At 44.9% G+C, this 26,019-nt stretch overlaps 1 protein-coding gene across 1 annotated transcript; it reads right to left on the reverse strand.

Moving 5' to 3' along the window:
- Positions 1-740: 740 nt before the first annotated feature.
- Positions 741-25,959, reverse strand: VPS26B (VPS26 retromer complex component B). Its single transcript, XM_054997977.1, has 6 exons — positions 24,814-25,959; positions 17,306-17,462; positions 15,364-15,528; positions 11,178-11,353; positions 9,019-9,161; positions 741-6,025 (listed from the first exon to the last, which is right to left on the reverse strand). Exons 1-6 carry the CDS (start codon positions 25,034-25,036, stop codon positions 5,879-5,881), a joined length of 1,011 nt encoding a protein of 336 aa, XP_054853952.1. The 5' UTR covers positions 25,037-25,959; the 3' UTR covers positions 741-5,878.
- Between the last annotated feature and the right edge of the window lie 60 nt (positions 25,960-26,019).

The following is a 26,019-nucleotide window of genomic DNA, read 5'->3' on the forward strand; positions in this document are numbered from 1 at the left end:
TTTAAGTCACAAGGTTAACCTCCTCCACACTGTACAGTCCTAGTGCCCGGCCACTGTGAAACCACCTGTTACAGCAGCAGTCCTGATTTGCTCCCCATACACACATTTATATCATAGATGACTCAATCTATACCCTTCTGGCCCTGTGGTTTAAGAAAGCACAGTTCACCGTTTTTCCTCTAAAGAGCAGAATAGGAACTGGACTGCTATCTCTGTGCCTGTCTAAAGGCAAGCTCTTGCAGGGCCATTCATCATTTGACAGCGCTATCATGCGCTAACCTAAGATAAAGACAACCCCCCCAGAGCCCTTCCATAAAACAAAACACACTGTCCATTCCTGGGGAGGCAGTTCACAGGATCAGCTGTGATGGAGACAGGTGTGAATTAGCACTATGGCACCCATATCCAGGTTATCCCAGTGACCCTATATATACTCATACAGTGGCTGCTTAATTTTCCCATTTAGTTGCTACTGAGTTGCTTCCCTTTAAAAAGGCATAGTAAGTCGATCACAAAGCATAGCTGCTGTATGCCTGCCTGTTGAGTTTGGACGCAGCTTAATTGTGCCCGGTCTTAAGCCAGGAGTGCCTCTGAGCACTTATCTATAAACCCTGAACAGATGGGAGATCAAGGGGGGAGACCTTCGGATACCCTTCATTTCCCTCCCACCCCTTTTGAAAAGTTAGCTGTTGAATAGGAAGTAATACAACCAATAATAATACTAACACTCATCCTTTCAAGAGCCTAGAATGGCTATTTTTTAATTAGAGACCAAAAAAAAGTGAACTCCCATCATTTAAAAATACAACCATTTAAAAGACAATGAATTAAGAAACATGTAAACAATGTAGATGCTTAATTTACAATTTGCACTGCTTAATTTAGTACATATGGTCTCCCCCCCCCCCCCCCGGAATCTTTTGGAAGATTGGCAAGTCATGTTGGGGTATTCCTGCTGATACAGGTCAGTTGGGGTCTCCCGCATCCATGCTGTCTTGCACTGGAGCTGAATTTTAACATGGCTTTTTCTAGCAATAACCAGATGTGGAATGGGCAGTTTTAAGCACTCTCGGGGAGTACTTAGTAGATATGGAGCTCAGACAATTGTACAATCTGCTAAAACAATTAAAATTCTGCACACACAAAAGGCTGAACAGTTGGCATAAATTACGCAAATCAGATGTTATTTTGCAAAATCTGCAATGACTATTTTGCAATAGTTTATTCTGCTTTGTAAAGAAAGGAAAGGATCTATATACAGAGAACTGAAGTCCTGGCTCCCCAATTCGCAGTAAATGATTCTCTGATTCAGCCACCACTCTGGCTTTTGAAATTATGCCATGTAGGGCCGGCATACTTTCAAGCGTGTCTTACCAACGCTAGAAAGTTGTTCTCTTTTAAAAAACTATTAAAAAACAAAGCATCTCAGCAAACTTCATTTCACACCCAGTGCCACATCCTGTACTTTCTCTGCATGCATCTGAAACTGTGACATATATCTTCTCTGTTACATTTTTGCTGGCTTATCAGTCACATAAGAAACCCCACAATTTTGTTTTAATCTGGAAACCTTTCAAGCCTCCTTCCAGGTGGTGGGCCGCAGGGCAAGAAGTCATAAAAAGCAACCCAAAACAGTGGTTCTCTACGTAGCAAAGATTAAGAACCACAAGCCTATGTACAAGCACGTGATACAAGTATTTTTTTAGAAAAATTACTAAGGATTTATCACTACATCTTGACTAAGTTGGTCGTCAGAGCAGACACCAGACAACGCAACTGGAAAATGTTTGCTTTTAAAAGTCATGCTTCCCATCTGCTACACAAACAAGGGAAATCAAGTTGCTCTGTTGGGGTTTTTGGAGAACTAGCTGCTATCCCAGTGTGGACGCCTGGTGGATGGAGAATGGCTCAATTATTACTGATTGATGGTTAAAGTTATCACAGACACAATGAGACGCTTCTCCGCTGTCCTGCCACAGTCAAGACATCACATTTGAAGAAGAACTGCAGAAGAGCAAGACAGACAAGTGCTATCCAGGTTGATCTCTTTTCCGTGATGACAAAGCAATCGTCTTTTGCTACAGGCTGGGGAAAGTTTCCTACTTGTAATATTGACCTCTCAACCATGATATTGACCTCTCAAACCAAGGATGATCAGGGGTCTGGAGACTGAGCCCTACGAGGAAAGGCTGAGGGCCTTGGGAATGTTTAGTTTGGAGGAGATGGAGGGGGGACATGATTGCTCTCTTTAAATATTTGAAAGGCTGTCATTTGGAGGAGGGCAAGGAGCTGTTCCAGTTGGCAGCAGAGGGTAGGACCCGAAGCAATGGGTTTAAATTACATGCACAAAGGTACCGGCTGGATATTAGGAAAAACTTTTTCACGGTCAGAGTAGTTCAAAAGTGGAATCAGCTGCCAGGGAGGTGGTGAGCTCCCCTTCACTGGCAGTTTTCAAGAAGAGGCTGGATGAATCTTTGTCAGGGATGCTTTAGGCTCATCTTGCACTGGGCAGGGGGTTGGACTAGATGGTCTGTATGGCCCCTTCCAACTCTATGATTCTATAAGACGAAGCAAGCTGTGCCTCTTCCCTATATAGTGAGGGTGGGGGAAAGAAGCTTCCGCTGGGGCTAGGAGAGGCTTTTAGTGTTCCCTAGAATGTAGGAGGACTCCACGGCTACTGTAAGCCTTTGCTGATGAGCAAAGAGCACAACAAACTCACTCTGGCAAGCAGACAGGCAGACATTACGACGAGTGAAAGCATCCCCTTTAGAGATGCCATAGCATCTTCTCACACATTAAACAGCATTTGTGCACAAGCATGGGGTACGGGGACTGATATCCCCCTCCACTAAGCAACCCTGGCCAAATCATCCTGGAAATTCATTTCTTATGGGAGTGAGAGTGATCTATCACCCCAGATGGTTGTCACGATAAAGTGAAGATAAAGGCAATAATGCTGGTTGCTTTACTGCCCAGGGGTAGCTAAAAATGGACTATGCACCTAAACAAAAAGTGTGCATGGAATTCATCAAACACAGCCCAGCAGGGAAGTGCAACCCAGCCCATAGTCGCTCGTTACTGATGACAACAAACTCTTGGACGCTGTGGTTTGCAAAGCAATGGAAGCACAAAGCTGCCCGGATAATGTAAAGTTGTTATTATTCTGAAAACTTTTCTCACGAGCTTTAATGAAAGAGCATCCCAACTGCAGGAATCCACTGTGCAAAGTGCAAATACTCTCCGCTTGTACATTTTGCACCCAGTTTAAATTCTGCACCGAGAAAAGCCAAATTCTGCAATCTGTAGAAATCCTGCAAATTAAACTACTTTGCAAAATCTCTCATTTTAGGATCTGCAATTTTTAATACTCCACTTAAATTCTGGCTTTTGCCAGGGTTTGGCAAAGGGCTACATAGGGCTCTCAAGTTCCGCCCTCAACCACAGGAAATCTTATGCAGCCACCTCGGTGGAGTCTGATTTCAAAAGACCTCGGCTCCATACATTGTCATAGCCATGGGGGGGGGGGGACCCTTGTTTTAAAAAAAGCGAGCCAAGATTCTTAAGAAGCTGATTTCTACACAGTTAATGACATTATTCGCTTGTCTGGAGCAGCTGTAGAATCTGAGCACACACACACCCCTACCATCTAAAGCCACATTTAAATTTTTAAAAAGGGAGTCTTTCACCAACTACAGTAATGACCTTTTATTTTATATATTTATATATGTAATGGTGAACATGCTCTGACCTGGATAGCCTAGGCAAGTCCGATCTCATTAGATCTCAGAAGCTAAGTGGGGTCAGCTTGGTTAGTAATTGGATGGTAGACTTCCAAGGAAGACCAGGGTTGCTATACAGAGGTGGGCAATGGCAAATCACCTCAGTTCATCTCTTGCCTTGACAACCCCAGCAGGGGTCATCATAAGTTAGCCATGAACTGGCGGCACTCTTCACCAATGATGAAAGTATACCTCCACAACTTTCTCCTTCGTCCCAAGATTGTTAAAAATGTGGATATTGTAGCAGCTTTGGGGGAGAGAAGTTGAGGTTCTTGAGGTCCTAGTCTTTATCGTTTCTGGAAGGGGAAGGAAGCTTAATACAGATATCCTAAAAGTGACATCAGAAGGCAAATTAGAAAAAAAAATGTTTACTACAGGGTTTAAAATAATGTAGAATAAATGGTCTGTTTAGCAGGAAGGAAGATGGGCTTGACTATCAAGTTTCTGGATGTTTAAAAGTGACACAGAGTACTTTAGACCCCACTGCTAGATAAGAAAGTGCAGATTTATCAAAATAAAGGCGACGGGGAATGGTAAAAATGGAGAAGAGATAAACCCACGCTTACAGAACAAAACATCACTCTTTACACTGAATTACTCAAACCACTTAAAAAGCTTACACCTTAGTTCCTTTTCGAAGGGTTGGATCTTTTGCTCATATAGTTCAGGAAAGATTTTAAGGGCTGGTACAAAGGACCCCTCCAGCCCTCAGGAGAAAGCAGACAGATGAAGAAGTAGATCACCATTCCCCATAATTCTGATAGACCATGCTCACTTGGTTTTTTTCCAGATAAAAACAGAGGGCAGACTTCAATATTGCACCCCCCCCCTTCCAAACAAAACATTTAAAGTAGCTGCAGTCAAACTTGTCTGCCTCTGTAGGAGTGCCTGTTCTCTGAGGCCAGGAAATTCTGCTGCACCTCTGTGCTAGGAGTGTTTGAATGATCGTATCGAAGACTTTGCACAAAACACCACCCCAGAGTAGATACCATATTTTTTTTCTGCTCATCCTGTCCACTTTATCCTCGCATCACTGTAAGGATGTTAAGCTGAGAGACTGTGTGACTGGCCCAAAGCAAGCTGCGCAGTCGAGTTGAGGATTTGAATCCAGAGCTCTCCAGTCCTATTCCACCACTCTCACCACTACATTCCATTGGTTGGGGAAGTACTAAAGGCAGAGCAGTGGAGCATGCAGAGATACAACAGGGGAGAATTTAGTCTGGGCTCACGGAAGACTAGCTTCATTCTCTTCAGCGCCGATGGGATTCGGCGAGTTTGGCCACACTGCCTTGTTCTGTGCTGACTATAAAAAAGCAAAGAGTCTAAGGACAGTAAAAAAAGCAGGGGGAGCTAAAAGAACCCAGCAGAGGCCCTGAAAATATGGCCATAATTGAAGCCTGAATGGTCTTTCCTTGCTCACTGACTCCCATGGTTTAAAGGAAACCGCGTTCCCTCCCACCCGTTTGCTCCTCTGAACCTCCCTCATCTCTGCCCCTGTCACTGCTCTGCACTCATTCTTGTACACTTTTAAAAATAAACCTTTGGGGAATGCAAGGATGAAGAGAGCCTCCAGTTTTAAATAAAAACTGTTCTGACGTCATTTATCAGAATTTTGGGGAAATGCTGGGATGGGCATTTTCACTCATGCATGCTTAAAAGCACCTCTGAGATTCCTGAGCGAATGGTGGTAACAAGAGACAGAGAGCTTAAAAAGATACTCAAAACATCTATCCAAACCAACAGAGCCCTTAACATCCGAAATACGCACCCTTCCCTGCTTTCAGCATCATTTGTGAGAACACCTAGTGTATTCCCTTTGTTCTTAAAGCATCGGACCGCATCAGACCAGAGCAATACCGAACACAGAGGGAGATGGCATTGTCGCTGTCTCTTGCGCTGATGCCCTCGTTCTCCTTCAAGTTACTAGTCCTCGGGGGCAGGGGGAACGGAATGAAGAAAGACAAAAAAGAAAAAGAAACACACAACCCAACAGATAATTTGTGTTCTCAAGTATCTGTTGAAAGATTCGTTCGCTATTCTCCTTTAGCATCGTCTCCAGGAACATGGAAGTTTTGCAGAAGGTGTGACCTGCGGGCCTCTCACTGCCGCCCGTTGTTCTCTGAAGCTTGGCTGAGCGTCCTGCTCTCTGTCTGGGAGGACGTACCTTCAAACCGCTGCGAGGCAATCGCCGCCTGATGGGACATGCTTTTCCGCACAATGTCTCCTTTGCGCCATAATACTACCTCCTGCCCAAAGAGGAGAAGGAAGATTGTGTCGTTACTTAGTTTGTGCATTTAACTGTGCAGCAATTGAAAAGGTAGTTTTTCTTGTGGCGATGCCCATAGCGCCTGCTAGGTTAGTTTCATTTTTGAACACTGAAAATTCTGTTGAGGCTATGAACCTTTCTCAGCCTTCCGATATCATGGAGGAATTGTGGGAGAACAGACATCTGGAAAATGTTCCATCTCCAAAGCAAACAGCACCGTTGGGACTTTATCATAAGATAAGCAACATCTCCCCCAAACCAGACAATGCAATTTCTCTTTTTTTCAGCATACCAGAACTCTGGATCACCTATGAGGCTGATTAGAAAAAAATCCTTTTGCAAATAACATATAATTAACTTGATGAATTCGCTAGCACAGCTTTACAGTGATGGCCACTAACTTTGATGGCTTTGAAAAGGGGGCTAAATAAATTTGTGAAGAGTAAGTGATCAATTATTACTAGTTATGATGGCTAAACCTACATGTTCAGAGGCAGTGTACATCTGAACACCCAGGGCTGAAGGCAACAGCAAAAGAAGAATGTTGTCTTCAAGTGCTGTCTGCGGGCTTCCTAGAAGTATCTGTTGCCTACTGTGGCCTTTGGACTAGATCCAGTGGGGTCCTCCTTGTGTTCTTAGACACAGCCAGGGCTTTTTTTCTGCTGGAACGTGGGGGAACGGAATTCCGGAACCTCTTGAAAATGATCACATGGCTGGTGGCCCCGCCCCCTGATCTCCACACCCCTTAGCGGCACGGAGGGCAATCTAAACTCCCCTCTGTCTGGAGATCAGGGGGCGGGGCCACTAGCCATGTGACCATTTTCTCCGAGGGCAACCCACTGAGTCCCACCACCTCTTTTCCCAGAAAAAAAGCCCTGGACACAGCACATGTGGAAAGTAATGTATAAAAGTAAGTTTACTAGAATTTATAAACTGTGAAGGAGAAACTGTAGCATCACAGGAAGGCTGTTTTAAAAACACTGATGTGAGTTTCCTGGGGAAATCTGAACCAGAAAAAAATACAATCCAAATTTAATTTTAAAAATTCAGTATTTTTAACAAATTAGGTAAATATATCTCATAAAAGCCTGGACAATGTACACGCATTGGGGTTTGTCCATGCTTCATTTCCCACATTTAGCCCATCTAACATAATTGATCTGCAAAACATTATCTTAGTTTATAGATAAACAGATTGTATATGTGGAACAGTTTAAAAGGCTGCTAACTTCAGTGAGTCAAAACAAAAATTTAAAACCAGTCCATTTGGAATGTATTATCTGTCAACTTAAGGTGGTTTCATCCAGCCAGAGGATGAAATACCTGTTTATTTAGTTATGTTGCCTTTCTCCATAATAGAGACCCAAAACAGTTTACATTATTCTCCTCTACTCCATTTTCTCCTCACAACCACCTTGTGTGGTGTGTTAGGCGGAGAATGTGCAACTGGCCCAAGATCACTCAGCAAGCTACCATGGAAAAGTAGGGATTCGAACCTGGGTCTCTTAGATCCTACTGCAACACTCTAACCACTACACCATGCGGTCTAACTTCTAGACCCCTTATATTGGCATTATTGCTGTAGTACTGCACCCTGTTGTTTCGGCAATAAGGACCAGAACTATGGGGATCAGTGATAGAGACCCCTACTTTGCTTGCTGGAAAACGCGAGTTCAATCCCTGGGACCTCCAAGTATGAGAGAGCAAGCAATTTTTATTTATCTTATTTTACTACATTTATATCCTGCCTTTTTTCCCAGTGGGGACCTAAAAGGGCTTACATCATTCTCCTCCACTGCCAGCCAGCGCAAACACTGGGTGAGATGAAGCAGGGAGCATCTTCATGCGATCATAACAGGACATTAAGGGCAATTTGTGGTATTCTTTCCAAGCAATTAAGAGAGAAAAAGGGACCTCCCTCCTGTTGGAAGAGGAAGATTCAGCGTTGTTCCTTTCCTCAGGTTTCAGTGGAGGACAAACCAAACAGTTAGAAAGATAGATAGGTCAGGGCACTTTGTTTATTGCTCAGACTATCCTTTGATGTGTAGATTGCTATTCTCAGGATTTCCTCCTCCTGACCTCTTCCTTCTCACCTCTTCCTGGCATTGTTCCAGGCAACATCTCTCTCCTCTCCTCCCTCCATCTTGGCAGCACGGATGCAGGACTGGCATCCATGTCCATCCTTAGACTAGATAGGTAGTTAGGATCTGTCTCTCCTCCTTTCCTATCAGAGTACAGAGTTCCTACAATAAAGAACTCTTACTTCTTTTCTAATTATAGTGTATGATTTGTTATTTTCTCTCCTACAGTCACACCAGCCAGCAAAACCAGCTCACAACCACTTATAATCATGCTTCCTATGCCAAACAATAGACTCTGCTAATGGCCAAACATGTAATCCTTTAATTAGTTCTCTTCATCAGATGAAGAGAACTGTGGTTCTCGAAAGCTTATGCTACAGTAAAGTTGGTTAGTCTTAAAGGTGCTACTGGATTCTTTTCTATTTTGCTACTACAGACTAACACAGCTAACTCCTCTGGATCCTTTAATTAGGTTTCTGGGGCCTACACACTACTTATTTATCACCTCCACCCCCAAGAAAATCAATCACCCTGTGTTTGTTTATTCGGGGGATAGAAAGGCTAATTTATGATGGCTCAGAAAAGCAAACGTAAGACCCAGTGTACAAACCGGCACTTAATACAAATTAGGCAGCTTCGTAGAACATCTATTCCTTGTTAACACGTAAGAAGAAGCAGGTAAGGTTTTTGCAACATTCGGGCGCTTTTGTCAGGAAATGCTGCGACAGCAGGGGAAAGGAGGAGCAACTTTTCTCATCAAGAGAGGTAAGATGAGTCAATCCTACCTGTGGAACTTTCTGCCACAAGGCTGCAGTCCTCCTAACCCTACCCAGAGCAATAACCCACTTACCCAGATGCCCACAATTGCCCCCGGATAGTCCCCACCTCTCACCTGCTGTTTAAAATAGCGCCGCTCTTCTTCGTCGATCAGCACTAGGTTGAGGTAATAACGCACGGAGAATTTCTTATTGATGTCGCGCATGGTTGGTGTTAGCTCATAGCCCGCAAGGAAGAGCCTAATAGGGATAGACTCTCCTGTAACAGAAAGGAGGTGGGAAAGCAGAGCACAAGTTCTAAAAACAGCAGGTGTGCAGAAAGAGATCATTCCATCCTATTCAGTTTGTACAAGAAGGAGCATGAGCATTCGGTGTGGCGTGAAGCAGAGGGTGTTGCATTGGGGCAGGCAGAACCCCATTCGTGCGACTGACTTTATGCCAGTCATTGACTGACCTAGTGGCCTAGTGGTTTTCAACCTTCTGCAGACCCAAGGCCCACTTTTAACACCCAGGCTGCTATGCTGCAAGCACATTATGAAAATTCATGTGGCATTACAGCCACAGGACAGGAAGAGCTGTGACCTTGCTGGCGGAGAAAGGGGCTCTACGCTGCGAGCATGCATAGAACACTGGAAGATCTAATGGGTGGAGGGTTAGGCCAAGGGAAGAGACGGAAGGCAAGGGTAAGTTTGGTGGTGGTTGGGGGGGCGGGTGAATCTCTGAACATTCCTGAGCTAAAATGAACCCTCTTTGCCTCGCTGTCCAACCGGTTCCTTCAATGCACGCACAAGGTGATGCAGGAAGCAAGGCCCCTACGATTTCTACAGGTGCACACTAGCAAGCAGGTCCTTCTAAAAATCCACACACCTCTCAAAACCCTGCAGGTAGGACTTCATGACCCACCTGAGGTTTAAAACCACTGCCTGAGCCTACTGAGAAACCAAAACCAGGAATCTCCCAGGATGCTGCCGTGCGCTCTCCAGAGGAAAGCCGGGATGCAAGCAGGCCCGCAAGACACATTCAGAGCACTCTTATTCAGCAGCAATGGCTGAAAGATCTGGGAAACGGGAGAGGATGCAGAGAGCATCTCCCTCTGCCCCCACCCCACTACCACTTTAGCCACTGGAACTGCGGAGAAGAGAGCGGCTAAACTGCACAGCAGAGTGAAGGCAGCAGCGGGGAAGATGCCTCGTTCCTGCATGTCAGTTTTTCAAGGGCAACCACCTATCTGAAGCATGTGTGGTGGTGTAACCCCACACCCCTGGGGCAACCAAGGAGGAACAACAGCCAGGACATTAGCAGCAGAAAGACCTAGAGGATAAGGGAAGAGGACAACAAAATGTCACCTACCCAACAGTTCCGTGCAAGTGAATGTTGCTAATTGGTTGCATTTTCGCTCGGGTTTTGAAAGTGGCTCCCAAGGCCATACCACAGTGGAAAGGTGGGGGCCAGAAGAACAATCCTGGTCTCTCGTGCTTATGCACACCCTACTTCCCACATATACGAAAAGTGTGAAAGGTAGGACCACCAAAAGGAACTGCAGCAACTCAGTGGCAGAGCTCACTCTTGGCGTGCATACAGGTTTTTGAATTAAACTGGATTTCCAGTTTAAAAGATAGCAGGGCTAGGGAAAACGTCCAGCTGGGACCACGGAGAGGTCCTGCCTCATACAGCAGACCACACTGACCTAGCTGGACCAAAGGTAGCAATCAGCTTCACCCAAGTTCTTTCAGGAGCAAGGAAAATCCCGTGTAAGCTTACTAATAAGAATGAATATATCAATCAAGGTACAAGTATAAGATATTTAATCACAATTCACAACAACTTAAATCCACTGTAGAGCTTCTCCATACACAATAGCCTTACAAGAACTCAGACCCATTCCTCACCTTTTGGATATGTAGTGCTTATGACCTTTATATATTTTGTATTTGTGTAGTGCTAAGCTTGTATTTGCACTTTATAATGGATATGCAGTAATATATTTAATAAGCACTTTAGCACTAGCACTTTATATTTTAGGTCTGCAATATTGAAGCACTTGTATTAATTATTACTCGATTTGTGGGTTTGAGTTCTTATAAGGCTATTGTTGTGTACTGAGAAGCCCTACTGTGGATTTAAGTTGCTGTAAATTGTGATTAAATATCTTATACTTGTGCCTTGATTGATATACTAATTCTTATTAGTAAGCTTACACGGGATTTTCCTTGCTCCTGAAAGTTTTTTACCGTGTTACTCTCTGTATTGTGATATCACCCAAGTCCATCCTCACCTCTCACTGGTGCCCCATCCATGATCTCGTATTTAGCTATTGTGTCATTCTCGTGATACACGTTGGGCCCGGTCCCCGTGGTCTCCCTCTTGATGATGTCGATTTCCATGTGCTTGATCTTGATCCTTACAAGCAGGAAGTAGATCTTCCCAACAATCACATCTTTTAAATGATACCTGGGGGAGAGAGGAAATTATTGGAAAACTGGTACGAGAGACCGGGGAAGAGGCATTCCCTGCCAATTCTATTTTTTAAAAGGTTGTGTTGTCCTCGCCCTATGCAAGCTGCTGAGAAGACACTCTGGCAGTGAAGAAAATGAGGATCATGTTCTGTTTCCTTTAGCACTGGGAAACAAGATTTTATATGTCTGAAAGATCAGTATGGCAGCTGAGCACAGACTCATCATAGCCATTTACTGTTGCTATATTGGCAGAATCCGCACTCGGGTTTTCCCAGTTCCCTAGCTATTTCTTTCCAATCTGGTATGAGACTGTACTAGAAGCTAGTTGCTGATCTATATTTGCAGCAGAATCATCCACTATATCTTCTTTTTCTCTGCTGTACAGAATACAAGTGGGAATTACATGTTCGACTGAACTTTTGTATGTGATGGGGAAATCCCCACACCCCAAAATGTAGCCCAGCAAGGGAGAAAGCTAGCTCTTGTCCATAGCAACTGCTTCTGCAAGGGAAACATTCAAATATTTTATTTCCACCTGCGCTCTGAATGGCTGCATAAAAAGAGCTAATGTTAAGTCTTGTTGCTATTGCAGTAAAATGGGAATACAAAGGTTTTAAGTGATGATAAAAAGGAAATGAAGAGTATAAAAGTACTTCTTTGCGTACAAAAATGAATATTACTGTAATCCCTCTTCCCACCCACCATCCATTTGCATTAAAAATATCAACAGGAGAGCTGTTTTTGTCCTTTGGCACAAAGGATCTGGTATTTAACAAAGATTCTCTCCTGCTACAAAAAGCTTAGATAAATATCCAAACGATACCATCATTAATACTGACAATATCATTCCAAAACATTAATGCTTCCAAACTGCTGGAAAGCTGCATGCTTTAAGACTCCATACCAGTGCCTGCACTAATATCTAACTGTAGCTGAATGCTGTAGCATGGTGGTTAAGTGGTTGGGTACCAAATCAGCACTCTGCTGGCTCGAATCCCACAACTGCCATGAGCTTAGTAGGTGGCCTTGGGTCAGCAACTCCTGTCAGCCCCAGCTCCCCAGCTGTACTGTGGGGATAACAACAGAACATGTTCACCACTCCGAATGGAGCACTAATCTGTCTAGAAGAGCGGTATGTAAGTGCAGTGATGATGATGATGATTAGAAAGAGCAAGAATCCAGTAGCACCTATAACACTCACAAAATTTGTAGTAGGGCCGGAGTTACTTGAGTCACAGCTCACTTCTTCAGATACAGCTAGAATCTGAATGGGATTCTAGCTGTATCTGAAGAAGTGAGCTGTGACTCACAAAAGCTCAGACCCTACCACATATTTTGTTAGTCTTATAGAGGCTACTGGACTCTTGCTCTTTTCTACTGCTACAGACAGACTAACACGGCTACCCAACTTGATCTATTATTATTATTATTATTATTATTATTATTATTATTATTATTATTATTGCTACTACAATAAATTGGATGGCTCACCCCAGCTATGCAAGCATCACAAACAGCTCTGCCCTTCCCCCCAACAGACACTGTAAGGGGTTAGTTTCTGCATACCCTAGAAAAAAAGTCCCTAAGTAGGCAGAAAAATGACTTTGCTAATTGTGCATTTGTATGTGCTGTCAAGTCGCAACTGACTTATGGCGACCCCAACAGGAAAGTGAGAAGCAGAAGTGGTTTGCCATCGCTGTCCTCTGCAGAATCTTCCTTGGTGGTCCCTCATCTAAGTACTGACCCTGCTTAGCTTCTGAGATCTCTCAAGATTGGGCTGTACCATGCTGCCTTCACTCCCATTTATCCACTGAGTGCGTAATGTGCTGTCGAGTAGCAACTGACTTATGGAGACCCCGGCAACGGGCTGTCAAGGCAAGTGAGGAGAGGTGGTTTGCCATTGCTTTCCTCAGCAGTTTTCCTTGGTGGCTGGCCATCCAAGGACTAACCCTGCTTAGCTTCCAAGGTATTTTAAGATTGGGCTAAACCATGCTGCCTTCCCTTCCCTTTGCTAATTAAGCAAATCAAAAAGAAAACGGGGCGCGGTGAGGACTGAGAATGATCCATGCAGTGTAGAATGCTAGGAGTCAGTGAAGGAGGAAAAACAGGCAGTGAAAGCTTCTAGAATCCTGGAGGGAAGACCTGGATGTTCAAAATAATTGGGGGGGGGGTGTGGTTTGGATTTTAGCCATAAGGCATCAAAGGCCAACACTTTCACTTTCTGCTTCAGATCATTCCACACCAGGGCACTGGTTGGCAAACTGTCACTACGCTGAATTTTCATTTGCTTTCTGCTTCAGCCAACTGTGTTGGGCTTCTTTAATACCAATAAGGAGGAAAGACTTACGCCACCCTGAGCAAGGGCAAGGTAACGACAGTCTTTATCCTACCACCCCATTCAGCGGCATGAGAAGTCTTCCTCTAGCCTAAGAGGCCTTCTTCCAACGTAAGAGGGTCCCTCCACCAGCAGAAGGGCCACTGAAGATGGAAGCTGGCTCCTTAGATTTGAGGAAGGCTTCACGTACTCAGGAGAGTGGTAGGCTAGAGGCCCGCAAGACAGACAGCCAGGTGTTTGGACAATATTCCCATTGATTTCAATGGGGAAGACATTTTCCACAGCCATTCCAAGTTCTGTAACCAAAAACTAGGTCATAAACAGGACTCCTGGCCTACTGGAAGAGGTCCGCCAGGAATCTTCCCTTGCCATTTCTCAAAAGAGGTGTGTAGCCGCACTCTTTAGGGCTTTCTGAGGTGGATTTTCTTCCACTGGTGATATTTGGGGCTCTGAAAACCAGGGCTTTTTTTCAGCTGTAACGTGGGGGAACTAAGTTCCGGAACCTCTTGAAAATGGTCACATGGCTGGTGGCCCCGCCCCCTGAGCTCCAGACAGAGGGGAGTTTAGATTGCCCTCCACGCCACTCCTGCCTCCAAGGGCAACCACTGAGTTCTACCACCTCTTTTCCCAGAAAAAAAGTCCTGCTGAAAACTATAGCTGACATCTTGTTTTATCAGTGATGTGTACTGTCTTATTCTGTGGCTGCTGCTGTTGCGATTTTTAACTTTCCTAATTTGGAAGTTGCTTTGAGCATAAGGAGAGGCAGGGTATAAATCTGTAAGGACAGTACATTTAGCTCACACGTCCCCTGGAAAGAAAAGGCCGGTTTCATCCCACTTCATTCTGTTACTACCAACAAGAAATTTATTAATGCAGGTTCTTTCTTCCCACACAATAAAATTTGATAAAAATAAATGAATGCTAATTTTTTAATGGAGACAAAATACAAGTGCTAATTAATCTCACACACACTCTCAGTTGGGAATATGGAGATACTAGGGCTGACGTTACTTTACAGAGTTGCCGTAAGGATGACTAAAATAATATTTATGAATCACCAGTGCTTGAAATGTGCTTTGTAGTAAAATAGTAGAGAGTCCAGTAGCACCTTTAAGACTAACCAACTTTATTGTAGCATAAGCTTTCGAGAGCCACAGCTCTCTTTGTCAGATGCATGACAAAGATGCATTCGATGAAGAGAGCTGTGGCTCTTGAAAGCTTATACTACAATAAAGTTGGTTAGTCTTAAAGGAGCTAATGGACTCTTTACTATTTTGCTACTACAGACTAACATGGCTAACTCCTCTGGATCTATGCTTTCTAGTAAGTTTTACTAATATACTTACTCTCGATCCTCTTCGGCAGCTGAGGAAACAATGAAAGCAACATTTCACTCAGCAAAGTCTTAAGACACTGCAGGTCAACCGAGCAGTTGAGCCAACAAGAGAAGCCCACCCCAACTGTAACGTCTGTCCCCCTTGTAAGGCTTAAACCCGTAGGCTTGGGCCCCCAAGTCCCTGCATCTACCAGGGGGAAACCTGTGCTTTAGTGGAAGGAAGACAATGGACCCAACCTAAAGCCTCTAAGGACACCTCTATGCACACTGGTCTCGGATACCATTAGTTAGCAAAAACCCAACAGTGACCCAACCCGCTTCGCGGTCTCCTTACTTGGACTTGTTGTACTCAAATTCAATATGCAGGCAATCTTCAATCCCCACCTCCATCTTGATGGAGGAGTTGAGCTCTGGGTAGGTGCTCAGCGTGTGCACAACAATGTCCATCTCCTTCACAACATCGTTCAATCTGCGGCTAATAGTGGCACGAAGGAAGTACCTGCGAAAGAGGGAGAAACTTGGGAATCCATCAGATATCTCTCTATGAGCGCACAAGGAAGTGTGCTTTACTGAGCATATCTGGTGTTTGTGTGTGTGGGGAGGGGGAATTCTTAGCAGGGTTTTAAAGGTAAAGGTTTCAAGTTCAAGTTAGACTTTATGGGCATATAGCAGCAATTCAAGTTATCCACTTACAAAAAAGAAAGAACAAAGTTAAAAGAATACTGCATTACAAATACATAAATACATTTAGAGCTTATTTCCGTGATATCCTTTGACGCAACTTCAAAGCAGAATGGAGAAACTTAGCCACCTTCTCAGTGACATCATGAAAGGAATCGTTCAACAGTCTATAGACTTTAAGCGAGTCAGCACAATCCATCATACTAGCTAAAACAGATTTTAAGTATGTTTGACATATACCAGCGTACAAATGACAAGGCAAAAGAACATGTGTAACTGACTCGACACATTTTTGTTCACATAAACAGCATCTCGCTGAATAGTCTATCCTGTTAAATCTGCCATGTAGAATGGCCGAAGGCATAGCATTGCACCTGGCCAAAGAAAATGCTCTACGAAGTTGTGGCACCTGCAGGGAAGATAAATATGGAGCCATCCTCCCTACAGTGAGAGGAACGTCAAAGCTCAGGGGAGAGCAGGTTTTAGTAGCCAGGCTATATAACTTCTGGTGCTCAATATCTTGCACTCAAACTCTTAATTTGATGAAATGCAGCATCTGATGTTAACATAGACAGCGAGTCCACAGATATACCCACGCCTTTCATTTTTTCCACGATATACACTGACCAGTTTGACACGTTGGACTCTGAAAGCATTTGATATATAAACCTCCCAGGGTCAGAATTATAATGTAACGGTAAAGGTTTAAGAATAAGTGGGCTGAGATTAGTTTGCAAGCACTGAGTCATTACTGACCCATGGGGGGGATGTCGCATCATGACATTTTCTTGGGAGACTTTTGTTGCAGGGTGGTTTGCCATTGCCTTCCCCAGTCATCTACACTTTACCCCCAGGAAACTGGGTACTCATTTTACCGACCTTGGAAGGATGGAAGGCTGAGTCAACCTTGAGCCGGCTATCTGAACCCGGCTCTCACCGGGATCAAACTCAGGTTGTGTTTTAGACACCTGCTTTTGAATATACCTTATAACATCCTTCACGTCTGTATGACTGCAGCAATGCTAAGCAATACTAAGAAGTAAATCTCATCTCATTCAGTGGGACTTTCTCCCAAAACAGTGTCTGTAGGACTGCAGCCTATCTTTCCTTCTCCTAAACCACTGTGTAAGTACGAGAGGCACCACCAGAAAGCTAATGGGAAATTTAACAGACTGTATTTGAGAAATCTGCAAACTTTTTCTTAAAAGAACGCCCCCCCCCCCCCAAATAGCAGCTCATAATGGTTCCCAACCTCCAAGTGGTGGCTTAAGATCTCCTGGAATTACACTTTATGTCCAAGTGACACAGATCAGTTTCCCCAAAGAAAATGGCTGCCTGGGAATGTGGACTTTATGGCATTATTCCCATCTGAGGTCTGCCCCTCCCCTAACTCCTCTCTCCCCAGGCGCCAGCTCCAAAATCTTCAGGAATTTCGCAACCCACAGCTGGCAACCCTACCTCATCATCAAGCCTAGCATTCCAGCTTTCGATCATATTCTAGATCATGACATTAGTGGGATTTCACCTGTATGGAAATAAAAAGCAGTATGCTAACGGAATCCTCACCCATACCTCAACAAGAAACTGAGGCTCACCTTAGTTTCACATTCTGCCCTGTGTAGGACTCGTACGGTTTCTCCACATGTGTGAATTCGAAGTCAAAAGTCTGCGACTGGGTGAACTCACCAGGACGAGCCAAGTCTTTCACCAGGGAGACAAATTCATGGTGGTTTCCTCGGTCGTAATATAGCTCTGGAAGCAAAAACAAAAAGCCACCTGATAAAGCAAATACCTGCCTTCAACAGATATTTACCTGGCCCAGTGACCCTCCCTCAAGGAATTCTGGAAATTATCAGTAAGAAGCTTTAACAAACACAGTAAATGTCCCCTCATAAACAGGGCCCTTACGCTTGCAGGACATTCTCAAGGCCCCAATAAAAATGTGAGAAGAATGTGCCAAAGAGAGAGAGAGAGAGATGTTAGTCTGGAAGTTTCCGTCACAGAGAGGCCACCTACTTTTCAGATTTTAATTTTGAAACAGAAAGCAAATGCTACATTCAAACAAGAGAAGTGGCTGAAATGGAAATGTGAGAAGAAACCTTTTGTTCTCCCTCCACCTGCACATACAGCTTTTATCTGGAATGTAGCCACAAATGCGGCAGCAGAGTTCATTCAGAACCCTTTCACGGACTGTGCATAAAGCAAGAAACCTACCCAGTCTTCAGAGGATAAGAGCAGAGCATTTTGCACAGCTCTTTCAGTGCTGAAAGGACTTCTCGTATATTATCACTGTATTATTGTCATCTTTACCACACTCCTGTAATGTAGGCCACTGTTATTATCCCAATATCACAGGCGAGTAACTGTGGCAGAATAAGTGGGCTGAGATTAAATCTGAACGGGCATCTCCAGTTAAAAGAATCAGGTACTAGGGGACAGAAAAATCACTACTTCAAAATCTGGAGAGCCATTGCCAGTATGACTAAATGGTCCAATAGTCTGATTTATGTGTGTTTAAAGGGGCTATCAGAAGGGGAACGACACATAATGCTCATTGGAATTTGAGAATTTTAGACACAGAAGGATTTTGTTCAACCTGCACTAGGCAAGGTGCAGTCTTCCGAGACATTTCTGTATAACCACTAGTTAGATTTGGAGGAGGGATTCCAATGGCCTTTTAAAAGAAGATGACGAACGTTTCTAGTCCTCATGCATTACAGAAACAAATATGAAAACTAACAGCATGATGCTGTGGCCTTTTCAAGATCAGAAGGAAAACGCCACTCTCACAAAATGATACATTCCACTATTAAGATCTCCAATCACCATTTCTTGAGATCTTGAATGTGTGAAGTTAAGCAATAACCAAATCCCTGCAGCAAATTTGAGTTTCGCATTACGTTGCTTCCCTCTGGGACAATGTAGGCTTTTAGCCTTGAAAGTGTGTCCGTATTTGGTCTTCTGCTCTTGCTAGAAGTAACAGGTGCTACTTTGCCAGCTGTACAAACCAAAAATGTCTCAGGAAAGCAACAGAACTGGTAGCCCAGGCTTGCCCCCGGATCTTTAGTGCCACTCAACCTCATGCATTCAAAAAACGTAAGACTGCTGTGAGAATAGAAGGTACGCCCAATGGCCCATTGCAACTTCCTGCTAGCACAGCACATTTTAACGTTTCAATCATTACTCCCTGCCAAGTATGCAGTGGTGGTATCATTAGTATCACTCCCCCCAAAATAAATTAAGACATAAAAACAGTACTGCTGACAAGTCATCTATTTCTATAGCTATACTTATGATTAGCATACAACGGATCTCAAGCATACATTCGAAAACACCCTGACATCTGATGGTCATCAACAAACTCTTTAATATTACGTCTCATTCCTATCAGTTGTTGGTCATATTTTTAAAAGATTGGGTGGGGGAGAAATCTGGGATTTTATCCTTGGGGCAGTGTAAGCAATATAAAACAACTCCTATTTGCCGACTGTCAGAAGCCCTGCAAGGGGGAGGAGGGGCTGCCTAATGCCCCAAATGTTCTGAGTACCCTCCAAGATTTTTAGATGACTCCCAAAAGTCTGTACGGTCCCCATTAAGAATCACTGTTCTAGCCGGTTCCAACCCTATAGAATGAAAATAGAGGGAGGGCACAAATAGAAAGTGGCTGCAGCCCTCTTAACTGTGGCCATATTTTACAAGCTGCTACATAGAATGCCAGTGTGGTATAGTGGTTAGAGTGTCAAACTAGGATCTAGAAGACCCGGGTTTGAATCCCCACTCTGCTGTGGAAGTTTGCTAGGTGACCTCGAGCCAATCACTTTCCCTTTCACCCCAACCTACATCACAGGGTTGTCTTAAGGATAAAATGGAGAGAACGCACTTTGGGTCTCCATTAGGCAGAAATGAAGCAAATACAGAAACAAACAGATGGCTCGCGCATAAACGTGTTCAGAACCCAGACAGTCGATTTCAGGTTGGCGTGCCAATTCAGCGAACCCAAAAAATTTGACTACATTCAAATACTCTCCATGAAGGCTGCTTCCATACGGCATGGATTTCACCTCCACTGCAAATGCAGCGGCATGTGCCTCGAGTGAAAGAGCTGCCACGCATGGGCGAGTTTTCTGAATGTTTTGTCTTTTCCCTTCCAGATGTTTCTTGCAGCAACTCTACACTGGTTCTTGGGGGCGCAGAAGTCACAGCTGCTGTAGCAATAGATTGTTACAGTACTATTACAGCAATTAACATTTCCCCCGCCCCAAAACCCTGGAAAAAACCTCCCCTGGCACAGAAGGGGAAAAATGCAGGGGAAATGCTGCCCACACGGGGCTGAGAAAAGAGTACTATACAGGTGGGGCCTTTGCAGGGCAGGAAAATGCACACCATTCCTTCCAGATGGCACGCTGACGAGCTTGGGTTGCCTTCTGTCAAAAAAGACCGCAGCAAGGAGGTTTGGGGAAAAGCGTATTAAAGATGGAGGGAAACCTAGCAACAGGACAGTGTGACATCATATTGTGCGGAAGATTTTTTAAAAATGGCATTTTAGTTTGGAAACCAAGGTAGAGGAAATCCTCCCTGTGGTAGCAGTCAAGGATGCCTTGGTGTGTGCGGCAGCTTTTTAATTGTTTTGCAAGAGCAAACAGGCTTCAGTTTGCACTGGACTTTAGCAAAGGAAAGAAAGGGCAGGAGGGGCTCTCGGTATTTCTCTTTGTCAGAGGCAGGGAGAAGCAAGAGAATGGCATATCTGGGAATGTGGTTCAGTGGCAAGCCATGAGAACCAGGGTTATTAAGGCTGCTAGGCAAAGCCTCCCGTTGGCAGCCTCGTTTTCTTGCCACCACATGGAACATATTACACTGTATGTTCGGTTTGGATGTTACTGGATTTGTATTACATTTTGTTAATTTTAACTGATGCAATTGATTATTACTGTGACCAGGGGTCATTTCCTAGAAAAAGAGCTGGAGGAACTCATTAGCAGAACTCATTAGCATATGCCACACCCCTTGACATCACTGGAAGCGTCATTAGCATAACTGATTTGCATTTGCCACACCCCCTGACATAACCTATCCTGGCTGTTTTGGACCCAATCCTGGCCATTCAGGGCCAAAATTGGGCCCAAAATGGCAAAAAGGGGCTAAAAATAGCCGAAAAGGAGTCCAAAATGGTCAGGACTGGGCCGCTGCTGAGTGGGAGAGTGATCCACCACCCGTCAGAGGCCCAATCCGGGCCGTTTCGGCCCCAATCCAGGCTGAAACGTGCCCCAAATGGCCGAGACTTAGGTGGGCGGGGCCACCTGACATGTGACCTCTTTGGGGAATTTCTGGAAATGCGTTCCTGCGTGTTCCCCCTCGAAATGAGCCCTGACTGTGACCCACTTTGAACTCTTAACCGAACAGAAGCAGTTTAAAACTCAAATAAACAAATATGTAAATTTGAAAAGCAACATCAGCTATGCCATAATGCCACTTCCAGGTAAAACCTGAACGTGATTAGGGTAGCTCTTGGAATCACCAGAAACTCTTATGGTTTTAAGGGCACAGCAGTCACCGCTCTTGCGGCAACCGAGTGTCACGATGCTATTATAGCAATTATCACTTTAAAAACCCCTCAAAAAGGCCTTCAGTGGCACAGAAGGAAAAAACGCAGAAGAAATGCAGTCCTATTTCCCTGCAGCATTTCTCCACCCCCAACACTTCTATCAGCTGCCAACGAAGCATGACGTACTGGTTACAGTGCTGGACCAGGACTGCGAGACATAGGTCCAAATCCCCACTGAAGGGCTGTTGTGAAAATAAAATATAACAGAGAAGAACCACAAGTGGTGCCTTGCACTCCATGAAGTAAGGGGAAGGGGGAAATGCACTAAAATACAACATAAAATAATGCTTGACACAGAAAAGGTTCCAGGTTCGATACGCTGATTCTCTAGTAAAAAACATTTCAAACAAAGTTTGAGAAAGACTTCGCTCTACTGATGTCAGGGAGAACTTCCACCAGTCCAAGTCAGCTTCAGAACAGGCAGTGGTTAAGAGTTTCAGCTAAGGTTCCAGAAGACCAAGGTTCAAATCCTCACTCTGCCATGGAAGCTTGCTTGGACCAGTCACACAGTCTCAGCCCAACCTACCTCACAGGGTTGTTGTGAGGATAAATGGAGGAGAGGGGAACAATGTAAGCTACTTTGGGTAGCTGGGGAGAAAGGGGAGATATAAATGATGTAAATAAATAAATAAAAATAAGAGGGGGGATTTAAGTGATCCTGCCCCTCTGCAAATGACACAGAGGAAGAGTCTCTCGTGCCTATCAAAAAATTCTTCTCTCTTCCAAGCTCACAAAAAAAGAGAGAAACTTTGAGGAATGAAGGTACTTGGGGGGGAGGAGGGTAGAAAAGGGAAGGTTTGCACCAGTTACCAGATTTGTGGGCCCTTGCTTAAAGGGATTCCAGGAAGCAGTAAGACACTGTGCAGCAACTGGAACTGAGAAGGTCCCTGTCCAGTACTGGGGTGGAAGGGTGTGGGTGCAGAAAACTGGTGGATAAACATCAAACAGATTGGTGGATAACCATCACAGCTCTTAAGAGCCGTTTGCTGCCAGTACATTAAGATGTCTAGATTGCAACTAGAAGGATGTATCTGAATGAAAAGTACTTGAGAGAATCAAGCATTCGGGTTCTTTTTAACAGGGAGAGGCTGATGGAGAACAATGGCTGGGAAAAGTATCCAAGGTTCCTCCCATACTCGGGGAACGATTATAACGAACAACATACAATATAGGATTTCAAGTCAACGTCATGTAGTTAGGAGAATTTTCAGTATAACTAATAGGCACTTAAGATGCTGCCCAATTTTAAAATCTCAGGAACATCTCAGGATGTATCAGACACCAGGAATGGATCATTGATTCTGAACCTTGAGAGTAAAAGCATTATCTGTTAATACAAACATTTAACAGTTGGCATCCTGAGGGTACCGGGCAAGGAAGGCACCCAATGGTCAAATCATACAGCTGGATGTTTTGATGGGACAAGTGGAGCTTTGAGAGTTTGGCACTTCGTAAGAATCTCTACAAGGATTCACTCAACCTGGCATCTCAATGTGCTTATTCTCAATATGCTATCTTAATACTTGCTCGTTTCTGGATTGATTCTCACATTATTTCTCCTGGACTTGGAGTCACCCATGTATTTAAGTGCGCACCCACATTTCCTGTAATGCAAGAATGTTTGTTCGAGTTTTTAATTGAGTCCACTGACTGATCAGAAAGGGAGCGTTATCAGAATCCCAAAACGTGTATCGTAACACTTATAGTATTTTTTAAATTAAAGTTATATGAAAGGCTTTGTTTTTTGTAAAGAAGCACAAATCTTCAAATATGAAAGAGCAATGCAAGAGTCAACCCTAGAGAAAAAATAAATTAAAGTCCAGACAGTGAAATGCAAGGAGGATGAAAGGGCCAAAAATAAGATTTAAGGTCATATTTGCAGCTGTGACTAACAGTACTCTTTAGAGGGTGTAGATAAATGAGACAGATAAATGCACTGTATAGTTCTTGCAGAAAATCCATCAAGGGAATCCAGGGAGCTACCGGGGGTGGCTAATTATCTGGAGTGCCAGAAACCAAAGAATCACACTAAATGGTAAATCCTTAGAGAGAGATCTCCATCTCCTAACAGACACATTAGCCCAGCATGTAGCACACTTCCTTCACTAACAGTAAAATCCTAAGCAGAATTACTCCAGTCTAAGTTCAATGAAATCAACAGGCTTAGACTGGAATAACTCTGCTTAGGATTTCATTGTCAAGGAACCATGCCGTATCAATCTGTCCACTCAAAACCTGTGCATACTGCAGAAAGTTCTAGAAAGGTGTATTATTTCTTCATGCATGGTGCAAAGCCAAGCTTGCTCGACCTAGCTCCACATATACTTTCTAGCGCTCACCTGGTGCTGACCTAGAGCGGTACCTTGCAGAAAAAGCTTAGGAATGAAGGACGAAGCATCTCTCAGGTAACCTTATCTGCTGTTCTTGGACTTCTCCCTGGGACACAGTCTTCCAAGAAACGCTGGTGTTCCTATGAGCACAGCCTGCCAATCACAGTTCTAAGCCGTTGATTGCTGAGCCTTACAGCAGATCACAGACAAGATGACAACTATCCAAAGCCACTCAGTGCCTACTGGCCAGAAGAAGCAAAAGTGCAGGTGCTCTTTTAGAAGGAGTACAACACAAAGAGTTTGATACCAGGAATTAACAATGGGGATGGGACAGCATCTTTAATATGCCTTGCCTGCTAAGCTTCCAGAATTCCTCCAACTAACATAAATGATGGATGTCAAACAACATCCAACCCACAATGTAGTTTTAAGTGGACAGCTCTGTTGGGCTGTAGTAGAAGAGCAAGATTCGGGTCCCGCAGTGCCCAAATGATCAACTAGATTTTCAGGGAATGCACTTTCAAGCGTCAGAGTTCCCATTGTCACAGTTTGGATTCTCAAAAGCTCATATCCTGGAAATTTAGTTGGTCTCTTAAGGTGCTACTGGACCCGAATCTATGACAAACATAAAAATGCATATTCATGAGCTCAAAGCAGGCCTGTACCAGAGATAATGGGGCGTTGTTCAAATGATGCTCTGGGAAGGGGAACACAGCTCATACTGAAAAGCAGTGCATAAGTCCCTCTTAACTCTCCCACAGGTGACCTTTTCATTTAGGATGGAGTGCCATAAAACCACCTGTTCTTCCACAGAGGAAAAGATCATGTAGGTCTATGGACCACCCACATGAGGCCTCTCTATTGGCAACATTAGTGCACGGCTTCTCTCACTAAGAAATTATGGAACTGTAGCTCACAAAGCTCTCTGCTTGCAAATCTTAGAAATGCAACAGGAACCCTGTTGGATAAAAGGTCTATGTTGTCCACTCTTTGGTTTTCAAGAGGCCAGCCGGATGACTCCAGGAAGCACAACAGAAGGCCACATCCTTCCTCTACTGTTGGTCCTATATATATGGCATAGAAAGGTATACTGCCTTGGTACATGGAAGTTCTATTCATCATCATAGCCAACAGCCACAGAGAGTGTTCAAGACCTCTTCATCTTTCTTACCAATTTGTCCAATGAACTCCACCTTGATGCCCTGGTGTTCCAACCGCTTGTTGGGGTGCTTGAGGGTGAGAATGACCCGCCCCGAAACCGTCTCGCCGTCATAAAAGAGGAAATATTTCTCCTTCTTGCCCTCCTCAGTCTTATGTTCTGCCCGGCGCCTGCTCTCTGCATCGCTCAGCACCAGTTCCAACTCCGCACTCTGTCCAAACCCAAAGAAGCTCATCTCAGCGACAGGGACAGAGGGTGGCACCCCAGCAAAGCGTGGTGAGGCAGGCAGTTCCTGTGTCAGACTGGGGGCTCGTGGTTCTCTACCGAGCAGACCTGGGCAATGAAACAGCCGAGAATCCTCTCCTCTTTGGTTAGGGACCAGCTGCTCAAGCACAAGGAAAAAACCCCTGGAGATAGGAAGCCTTCAGCGTAGAGAGATCTGGGGGCCAGGGGGGAGGGACACAGCAGGGCTGGACTGGGCTGAAACCCTGGGAAGCTCAATGTAAAAGGTGGCCTGACTGCTGGAGGATACCAGGAAAGGTGGCAGAGGGGTGCTGCTGACAGGGTGTTCTGAAACCTGCAGAAGAGACGCCTTTCCAGATGTGGCAATGCTGGACCAGAGTCAGCGGTCCAGAGGCTGCGCTGAGTAGGCGGTTTTGGCTGCCAATCCTAAAGACGCTTCCCTTGGAGCAAGCCCCACCGGCTAACATGGGATTACTTGCTGAGGATCGCTCCCTTTCTCATCAAAGCCCCCGTTTAGGAAATGTGGGCGTGCAAAAGCGGGGAGGAGGGCGCTCGGAGATGGGATCGGGGCGCAACGTTGCAAGCAAAGGAGGAATCGGGAAAGGGGGGAAATAACGAGAATTATATCATTTCAGGAGAAAAGAGGCATGCACAAGAAGGGGGGCGTGCTCGGGCAGGGGCGGGGGGGTCTTACGAAGGGCTGCCAACCCAGCGGCCTTGCAACGATCGAGGAAGGGAGAGGCAGAGGAGCAGCCACGGGGGCGTCGCTCCTCCGGCAAAGGGTGCTGCGGGAAGGCCCCAGGCTCCGGGGCTCGGTGCAATGCCAAGCCGCCACGCACGGCCGCGCCGGCGCCTTCGCAAGGGATGACAGCGGCAGCGGCAGCGACGACGCCCGCCGCGCTCCTATCCCTCCGCCCCGGCTGAGCTGGCTGCGGAGCTCGCGCCGCGAACCCGGACTACGAGCCGCGCAACGCG

The sequence above is a fragment of the Eublepharis macularius genome, chromosome 14, assembly GCF_028583425.1.
Source record: "Eublepharis macularius isolate TG4126 chromosome 14, MPM_Emac_v1.0, whole genome shotgun sequence".
NCBI lineage: Eukaryota > Metazoa > Chordata > Lepidosauria > Squamata > Eublepharidae > Eublepharis > Eublepharis macularius.

Bases quoted from the DNA above. Each gene is read 5' to 3' on its own strand.
- VPS26B (XM_054997977.1), bottom strand. From the start codon at position 25,036: ATGAGCTTCTTTGGGTTTGGACAGAGTGCGGAGTTGGAACTGGTGCTG. The intron at 17,463-24,813 runs GTAAGAAAGATG...TTTTGCTTCCAG, and splicing joins GGAGTTCATTGGACAAATTG to AGCTATATTACGACCGAGGA. The intron at 15,529-17,305 runs GTGAGCCTCAGT...CCTCTTTCGCAG, and splicing joins GGGCAGAATGTGAAACTAAG to GTACTTCCTTCGTGCCACTA.